Source organism: Gadus macrocephalus, chromosome 8 (genome assembly GCF_031168955.1).
Source record: "Gadus macrocephalus chromosome 8, ASM3116895v1".
NCBI classification, from domain to species: Eukaryota; Metazoa; Chordata; class Actinopteri; order Gadiformes; family Gadidae; genus Gadus; species Gadus macrocephalus.
Genome location: NC_082389.1, coordinates 13,066,465 through 13,076,464, shown reverse-complemented (window position 1 = coordinate 13,076,464; position 10,000 = coordinate 13,066,465). Strand labels below are relative to the sequence as shown.

Below are 10,000 nucleotides of genomic sequence, written 5' to 3'. Positions count from 1 at the left end.
CAGGAAACTGTCCGTCGGAGCCCAGCGGGGAGATGAACCAATCACGCTTCTCCGGCGTGGACACCGAGAAGCCACTGGGCACGCTCAGTTTCTGGGAACAGGAAACAGGAAAAATACTGTCAAACTGCTTTCACTTATTCACATAGCGGCCATATTGGTTCTACAATCTTTGGAAAACCATGGCATCCTCGATGCATAGAAGTTCAATTGCGGTTTAAGTTCTACATTCCGTTTCCCAAACCAGGTAGCATTGAAAAGCATTTCCATTGAGTTGTCATGGTTCCAACCAGGATTCAAGAAGGTTTTTGTGGAGTATCTATATCAAGAGTGGGGAGGGGAACCCCTTCAGCGTGTTGATGATGTCATGGACTGTGGTTCAAACACTCAGGTGTTGTCATCTCACCTGGGTGTAGGCGTCGGCAATGCTCCAGTCCACCAGCACCATGATGAGGATAGCGATGGGGACGCCAAAGTCTCCGATGATCCGCCGTAGCTGAAGAACAACAAAGCAATATTAATATTCCAATCATGAAGCAATACTTAGTAGTCAGGTTACCATGGGAGTCCTGCCCAAGTACAGATGAACCTCCATTCTTAAACCTTCATTTTACGACATACATATGCGAACAAACTCATCATTATAGTACATTTAGTACACGTCATTGAAGAAAGGGGGTTAGAACATCTCCCTCCAGGATGTATACAGGTCCATTGAAGATAGGATGGGACTTGAAGGGAAACACCTTAGCTACTACTGGACTGTCCTTCCCGCGTTATGGACAGAGCGTAGCAGAACACACACCTAGTGGGCCCAACCCCTCACTCACCCTGCCGGGGAAGAAGACGCTGTTTTTGAACTTGCGGAGGTAGAAGGCCATGAGGAAGGTTCCGGACATAAGCACCAGGGAGAGCAGGGCGGTGTTGGGCTCTCCCACAACCTTCCCAGCAGGGCTCACATCCAGGGTGGAGTTGAACGGGTACAAGGTCTCGTTGATGGGGGCGGAGCAGTTGCTTTTCAGAGGGTGCTCTTGGAAAATCTGGGGACCAGATAGACCAGCACACACTGAAGATACGAGGAGTTTGAGCAAGGCACTAGCTGCACTTTGGCTAAGGGTTAGTGGTTTCATTCCCTGTGTCGCAGAAATATATAATGATAAAGGCAGTGGAAATTGTGGAAAAGGTTACAAAGGATGGACAGGTCAAAATGCTGACATGTTTGGTGTCTTTCATCTTTCTGCCAAGGTACCCGGGTTAGTCTCTGCATGAGAACCATCAAACCCCACCTTGACCAGCTTGGAGAAGGTCTCGTAGATGAAGATGAAGGAGATGAGGAAGGAGAAGATCTCCTGGGTGAAGCGGGAGACGAAGCGGACCAGGAAGCTGCCCTCGAAGGCCACGGTGAGAACCACGATCAGGACCAACCAGAACCCGATCCACACCCGGGCCGTCAGGTACTCCATCTCAGTCTGCTTGCAGAACTGGACGCAACATGAGAAGATTCATTCACACGTGGAATTGTGAACACACGGTGGAGATCGTTGTATTTGTGTTATTGTTGTGTTAATATCAGCTACTAGTTCATACCGAGGGTTAAAAGGTGACATATTACACAACCAGGTGCGAGTGTGACTAGCCATTACAAGCCATTAAAAAAATCAGCCTCTTCTGACATCACAAGTGGGCGTGTCCACCTAGATGTGTGCTGAATGGATGAGCAAATTTGGCTAAACTCCACTGGGTAGGCTGGTAGACTGATCCATCCAGCAAACATCTAGGTGGACACGCCCACCTGTGATTTCAGAAAAGGCTGATTTTCAAAAGAGCTGATCCAGCTCACAACTTTTAGGCGAAAAGTATTTCGCATTCAAATTGTAAAAACGATTTGCAACAACTACCGGAATATTCTATTTCTTTAACATTGACAATGCTTTAAAATACAATTCTTTGGAAGTTCTTATAAGTAAGTTGTTAAAAACGTCACTTCGAACAAACGCCACATAGAGTACTGCACCCACCGAGTAGAAGGCTTCCTCAAACACCAGCAGGGGCCCCGAGAAGCCCACTATGAGCAGCGGCTGGGCTCCCAGGATGCTGAACACCAGGCCATGAAGCGCCGTGGCAACAATCAACTCAGACACGCCGATCAGCCCTTCAGTCTTCTCCCCTGTGACGATGACCGAATGCCATTAATACAATATAATAGATGCAACACGCATACTTATTTTAACCTTGTCTTGGTTGTGTGTGACTCCCAACTGTAATGCTTGCTGTCTATGTCATGCGTATGTGATAATATCTTTGAAATTTCCGGTTTAATAAAGTCTATTGCATCATATCCTGTCTGGCTCATAACCTTCTGGCTGGGCCGTGATTGGTCTACAAGCCAACAAGCCACTCCTACATGCTCTACACCCGGAATGTGATTGGATAACTGCTAAATCTGCTGCTCAGAGCAGGTGATATTTCCTCCATGAAAGTCAGAGGAGTGACATAGAGAGGAACATTCATTCGCAATCCTTATGGCTCAAATCAACCATAACGAGCAGATACAGAGTTCCATCACTGCGTGGACTGAATGTGGACCGGGACAGTGCCGGGGAGTTGGGGTACCGGCCCTGGGGGGCCGGCCCGGCCGCTCCATACGTACCCAGGAGGCCTCCGAAGGTGATGGCCGGCGACAGGGCGGCAAAGTATATGAAGATGACGGCGGCCATGCACTGGGGGTTCATGGCGTCCCGGATGTCGGTGAGGTACTGGGGGTACCGCCGCGCCACGTCCTTCACCAGCCCCCCGAACAGACGACCCGTCCGCCTCAGGGGGTCGTCGCCGGGCTTGGACGGGTCCGGGGCGCCTGGGGACGGGAGGGTAGACCGGGAGGGGGTCATCTTAAAGTCTCTTCGACCACATCAAGACCACATCTAGAAGACCACGTCGGGGCCTTTCTTGGCGTTCATCGGAATCCTGTACTAATCTAAGTCTAGAAAACCGCTAGAATTCACATAGATAGACCCCCTACATTTCTTTGAACTTGGAGGGCCCCTGAAAGCCCTTCAAGACTAGGTCCCCTCTGATACCTGGACCTGAGGACTGTATCTCTGTATCTCTGTTCTCTGTATCTCTGTATCTCTGTATCTCTGTATCTCTGTATCTCTGTATCTCTGTATCTCTGTTCTCTGTATCTCTGTATCTCTGTTCTCTGTATCTCTGTTCTCTGTATCTCTGTATCTCTGTATCTCTGTATCTCTGTATCTCTGTTCTCTGTATCTCTGTATCTCTGTTCTCTGTATCTCTGTATCTCTGTTCTCTGTATCTCTGTATCTCTGTATCTCTGTATCTCTGTTCTCTGTATCTCTGTATCTCTGTATCTCTGTTCTCTGTATCTCTGTTCTCTGTATCTCTGTATCTCTGTATCTCTGTTCTCTGTATCTCTGTATCTCTGTATCTCTGTATCTCTGTTCTCTGTATCTCTGTATCTCTGTATCTCTGTATCTCTTCTGACCTGCGTCCTTGAAGCCTTGGGTTTCCTTGGTGGCCGCGGCGCCGTCTATGCTCTTGCGGAGCATGTCTCTCTGAAAGTGGGAGACGGAGCGCAGCATGTCGTCCCCCTCCATCTCCGACGGCGGGAGGACCACGCTGCTGTCCAGGAAGCAGTTGATGGCCGTCAGCAGGTCCTGCCGGTCGTCTGCCATGTAGGCCGCCTCGTGGAACTTCTGCAAAAGAACCGGGGAAAACTGGGGTTTTGACATACGATAAACTGTGGTCGATTTTGTGTAAATTCACTTCAGATTTAGGATTTGGGTTAGCTGTAAGCTAAAACGAATTTTTGAAGGAAGCCATCCTCACTCCATCTCGTGTCTTGGGCAAGAGAGGTTATTGAGATGTGGAGCCTATGTTATACCAATTCACACGTTTCCGAATATTGAGACGCATTGCAGTGTATTTCAACCCCATTCCGTTCTCTGATGCCCGCTATTTATTTAAAAAATCGACATGGATGAACGAGGTTGAGGGGTCTTATTGTCCTCCATGAAAGTAACTACCTCTGCATTGACTATGCTGATCAACACAGTTGTATTGACTATATCCACAAATCCACACAGCTTGAATTCTGTGAGATTGACGACTCTGACCTTGTCGGACATGAGTGTGGAGATTGAACGTCCAATCTGGTGGTAGTCGATGTTGGCGGTGGGCGGGCCCAGAAGCAGGAAGAGGAAGCGGACAGGAACCGGAACTTCCAGAACCGACTCCAGCGGGACCGCCTCCTGGAGCCGAACGAAGGCCATGGAGGGCTGGTCCAGGAAGCCCACGCTGCCTGGAGAGACACAGACCACGCTCACACATCTCCAGTCCACATCTGAGGGGGCACCTCTAGGTAACGTGCAGACCACATCTAGATACGGTTGCGTGGTCGTCGTTGTCTACCAGTGGCAGATTGTGGTCACGTACCTACTAGGACCACGGTGGCTTCAGCCTTCTCAGGGATCTTCTCCAGTAACTTCAGCTCCTGTTTGGACCTAGAGCGACGCAAAGGGTGGAACTCTCTCTAGAGGAGACACAAAGACACGTACACACACACACACACACACACACACACACACACACACACACACACACACACACACACACACACACACACACACACACACACACACACACACACACACACACACACACGCACACACAGCAACACGCACAATACGACACCCAAAAAAACACACATGCACATGCACACAAAGAGAGGTCAAAGGTAAGTATCAAACTACAACATCATCCTTGACCCGCCCCCACCCCCTTGCCCTATCGACGGCCATCAGACACCTCATTCCTGTCCGGCTCCAGCTCTGTGTCTCCGTGGTAACCGTCTCCCCCAGACCCCCCGGTCTGTCTCTGGGAGGGGTCGGGGTGGGTGACCACGCCCCCTTTCGGGGGGGTCATGCTTGCCGCCGGGACGTTCCTGCTGTAGGAGCTGAACTCCTTCTCACGGCTCGGATGACTGGAGAGCAAACACACACACGCACACACACGCACATACACACGAACGCACACACACAGACACATTTATTTAACCACGCTAAGAGATCCTGAGTTTAACAAGTTGGTGAAACCACGGCGACGGAGGCTGCGTGTACCTGTGTTTGAGCAGCAGGGCTCTCAGGACGTTGCCGCGGTCCTCGGCTCTGATCTGGTCCGAGATCACCATCTGCTCCACCACCTGCTGGGCGATGCCCGGGAGGGTCTTCTGGTCCAGGTCCAGCAGGACCGCGCCTACACACAGAGGACCATCGTCCTGTCAATCAATCTCTCAGTGATCAGAGGAAGTGGACGAGGAACGAACAGGAACTCATTTACACTATGAGCCCACTTTATACATTATTAGATATAGATATTTACATCATCTCATTGAATAAAAGAGAAAATATATTGCCCTTAGCTGCATCTGGGGTCGTAGCTGCACCCCCCCCCCCCCCCCCCCCCCCGCCAAAACCTAACCCCGCCCGGCCCACTGCCCCAGTGCACCATGGGAGAGGGTCCTGCGTAGCTCCAGCAAGGAGCGGAAGGAGAGCGAGGCGACGTGGGGACGCCCCCACCTCTCCGTCTCCTCCTCCACGTCTTCCTCAAACTTGATCCAGCGCGCCGTCTCGCGCCACTGGACCTGCTGGTTCTGGTCCACCACCAGCTCGTTCAGCTCCACAAACACCTGGTGCACACAGACATACACACACGCACATGAACCTATACTGTATACACTCTATATACACAAACGCCTGGTACACACAGACATACACACATACACATGAACATCTACTGTATACACACTCTATATACACAAACACCTGGTGCACACATACACGTGAACATATACAGTTTATACACTCTATATACACAAATACCTGGGTATACACATGGACATATACTATATATATACTATATGTACACAAACACCTGTCCTGGATACACATACAGATCAATATCTATATGTATATTCAAAAACACCTGGGATACACATATACACATGAATATATTTTTATATATATATATATATATATACACAAACACCTGGATGCACATACAAATCAATATCTATGTGTATATACACAGACACCTGCGACACACATCTACAAATGAATATATATATATGTATACATATATATATGTATAGAATATACACATACACATATATATATATATATATATATATATATATATATATATATATATATATATATATATATATATATATATATATATATATATATACTGTATTTAGTTAAACAAACACACACATAAAGGAGATATACACATGCACAATTACATCCAGATAGACAGATGGACAGACACCCGTACACACATACACACAAACAAACACCCACGCATACAAACACACACAAACACACATGAAGATAACTCTGATAATTTGGATGATTTATTTCATTCATGAAACAACTTGAAAACTTGAAAAGCATTAAAAGCTCAAAATCCGTCATCTTAGGCCCTGCGTCAACACTAACTCCTACAAAATAATTATGTGCACAACTCAGAGCTTAAAACACTAAAAACAAGCATCCCCCGACCAACCAATAACACACAGTTAATATCCCAGACAGAGCCTGGGTTCTAGGTTCCAGCGGGCCTACCTTGCTGTCCTGGGCCATTTGCCGGAGCTGATCCACCTGGACCATCTTCCACCCCTGGACAATGTGAGTCCGACCAGATACCTGCAGGGTCTGAGGGTTTGGACCCCAACACGACCCCTATCCCTTCCCTCGAGCCTCTCTCTCCACCTTTATCTCCCCCTCTCCTCTTTCTCTATCTCTCGAACCCCACCCTCATCATCTCAACCTGACACTCACCACCCAGACCTCCTATTCAGCCGCTTAAGACTCAGGATTACACTTGATCCTGCTCCTCACAGACCCCCCCCCCCCCCCCGTTCACACCTGTAAACAAGCGCCCCATCAGGTGGGAACCAGAGGGGGCGCACCGGTGGGAAGGGTCCAACACTGCACCCAAACTCCACCAACTAATTCCCTGCTTTGTTGGTGGTGTTATGAGAATAGGAAACATTGGGCTAGCTTTCACACGGTACTTTGTTTAAATTGAGGAACACTCTGTAAGCTAGGATATTCAAGCTGATTTGGGATGTAACTGATTTGAAAATGTAACTGACTTGGAATCAAACTGATTCGGAATCAAACCGACTTGGAATCCCACATCAGCCCGCTCTATTTGGCCGATCAGGTTCCAGATTCCAGAGGTGATCTTGGCCACAGGGCGGGGCTGGGGGGGAGGACTGACCTCGTGCGGAGAGCGGTCCGGTTTGGGGCTGTGGCCGGCGGTCTCGGAGCGGGGGTCCCCGGAGGCGTAGACCAGCGGCCCCCTGGCGCTCTTGCTGACCAGGTGACGTCGCATGGCCGAGACATCATCCAATCGGTGACCTGGGCGGGATGAGGTCAACCGGGAGAACATTGGTGGGAAGGTATGAGAAAGGACCACACACACACACCCAAACACAAATACACACAGACAAACAAACACAAACACACACTGCACAGTGCACACATACACTCGCGTATGTACGCACAAACACACATACACGCAAGCACAAATACAAACTGCACACAAACATTTGCGTATGTACGCACACACACACACATACACACACACATACGCACACACACACGCACACACACACACACACACATGCACACGTACCCACATACATCCCATGCACACAAACACGCTAAAAAATACGCACGCACACACACACACACACACACACACACACACACACACACACACACACACACACGCACACACACACACACACACACACCCTTCATGGGAAGGTGTTCTGAGACAGGTGAGTGGTTCTCAGGCTTGGCTGAGCATCATTGAGCGTTGAGCCACGATGACGCAGGTCTTCTAATCTGTCCTTTCACACGCATCTCTCCGGACACAAAGACCTGGCCTGGACCTCCAAGCCTCAGACAACACATTCCCACATCGCCAGGGACAAGGCTGGGATATAAACTCTCTTCCCTCTCTAATCCGCGGGTCGGAACACCATGCAGGGAATGCTCCAGCAAGAGCAGAGGAGACCTATCCGATGCCGAGGTCTAGGAGCAAGTCTCCAACCAAAACACGTTTAATGCCAAAAGCATGCAATTAGAGAGATTTAGAAACACAGCCAGGTAGGAAAATAGCTAAACATTTCTTACAAAAATCACAGGAAACAAGGAGCATGAACTCACCTTTGAGCGAATCCCTTCTCAAAAAGAGTTTTTACTACAGATTGTAGAATATTCAGATTTTACTATTCGGAATTGTATATGTACATGTGGTATCCCCAGTTTACTAAGCCACGAATACAACAGGCACACGCCTCATCCTATCAGGAGAACTTATTCTGGTACTAGCAGCATTAGGCGTCCCTCTGGACAAAAACTTGTTCTTACAAATCTCTTTAATGTCTGAAAGATCATTGCATGTTTTCATCTCTGGCAGAGCTGAGTCACCACTTAATCATAATCAGAAAGACCGCCCTAGTCCCCAGGGCAAATACAAACACACACAGACAGGCGCACACATGCACGCGCAGGCACACACAGACTCACACTATCTCATACACAAGTACGCACACACACACACACTCATGAACACACACACCCACTCATGAATACACAAACACGAGTACACGCACATGCACACACGCAAAAACACTCACTCAAACACACACACACACACACACACACACACACACACACACACACACACACACACACACACACACACACACACACACACACACACACACTATACACTTACACAAACAGAATCAGGCATGAGAGAGGTCCTTGTGATGGAGTGTGTAGGATGATCATTGTTTCTCAACAAGGGATCATATGACAAACATCTGACACACAAAACAAAACACACAAATACACATACACGAACAACAGACAAACCACTCAACAAAATGCCTCAAGCTTGGCAGCAAATTACATTATCCCCCTGCTACTGGCTAGCCATGCGTTCACCTGTTGGATAAAAGTTTACCCTTTAACCGCTAGCTCCTGGTTTAACGGCTCTGGCTAGCTCCAAGATCACCTGTTACTTGCTAACTACAAATTAACTTGTTGCTGGCTAGCTACAAGTTAAGCTGCTAACAGGTAGCTATAAGTGGGGTCATCCCTATGTTCCCCAGGTCCTATGTTCCCCGGGTGCAAAGGGTTAGGGTTAGGGTGAGGGTTAACCCTATATCTAACCCTAACCATAACCAATCGGAGGAGAGCCATTCGAACCAATCACAGGCGAATCAGAGGCGAAAAAGGCGGTACATGCCCCTACAATCCTACGAAAAAAAGATTTGCTCACAGGGTTCCCCGGCCTATGTTCCCCAGTCACATACAAAGAGGGGAACATAGGCCCCGGGGAACATAGGAACCGGGGAACATAGGTACGCTCCCGCTATAAGTTCACCTGTAACCTACTGGGTACAAGGTCACATACTACCTGCTAGCTACAAGTTCACCTGCTCTCTATTAGCTACAAGTTCACCTGCTACCTGCTGGCATCAAGTTCACCTCCTAACTGCCAGCTAAAAGTTCAGCCGTAACCGGCTAGCTACAAGTTAACCTGTTATTTGTTAGCTACAAGTTCAGCCCCTACCGGCTAGCTACAAGTTCACCTGCTACCTGCTAGCTACAAGTCTGCCTGCATGCTCCAAGTTGACCTGTTAGCCTGATGTACGTTGAGACTCACTCTTGATCCCATCCAGGTCAATGGAGGCCAGGGTCTCACTCTCGTCTGGAAGGCCCCAGGGCTCTCCGCCCTGCAGCGTGTAGCTGCCACACCGGCCATTAGGGGGCGCTGCCCTGGAGGACACAATAGCATGAACACATGGTTTGCATCCTGAGCAGTACAACAGGCATTGTGCTGTGTCTGTGCTTGTCCACAGTATGTATAACAGACTCCATCTGGAAGTCTTGACCTACTC

At 48.7% G+C, this 10,000-nt stretch overlaps 1 protein-coding gene across 2 annotated transcripts in view; it reads right to left on the bottom strand.

Moving 5' to 3' along the window:
- slc4a2a (solute carrier family 4 member 2a) overlaps positions 1-10,000 on the bottom strand; it is a 14,848-nt gene that overhangs the window by 2,902 nt on the left and 1,946 nt on the right. Inside the window, exons 5-18 of one of the 2 annotated variants that reach the window (XM_060059137.1) lie at positions 9,766-9,878; positions 7,300-7,439; positions 5,521-5,701; positions 5,133-5,268; positions 4,822-4,996; positions 4,450-4,546; positions 4,131-4,315; positions 3,500-3,710; positions 2,648-2,851; positions 2,016-2,164; positions 1,284-1,478; positions 828-1,037; positions 404-493; positions 1-91 (exon numbers count right to left, since the gene is read on the bottom strand). The exon at positions 1-91 is cut by the window's left edge and continues 76 nt beyond it. In XM_060059137.1, coding sequence (XP_059915120.1) covers positions 1-91; positions 404-493; positions 828-1,037; positions 1,284-1,478; positions 2,016-2,164; positions 2,648-2,851; positions 3,500-3,710; positions 4,131-4,315; positions 4,450-4,546; positions 4,822-4,996; positions 5,133-5,268; positions 5,521-5,701; positions 7,300-7,439; positions 9,766-9,878 — 2,177 coding nt within the window. Of the gene's footprint in view, positions 92-403; positions 494-827; positions 1,038-1,283; positions 1,479-2,015; positions 2,165-2,647; positions 2,852-3,499; positions 3,711-4,130; positions 4,316-4,449; positions 4,547-4,821; positions 4,997-5,132; positions 5,269-5,520; positions 5,702-6,638; positions 7,256-7,299; positions 7,440-9,765; positions 9,879-10,000 lie in introns of those variants that run through there. The other variant, XM_060059138.1, reaches the window with a different exon arrangement.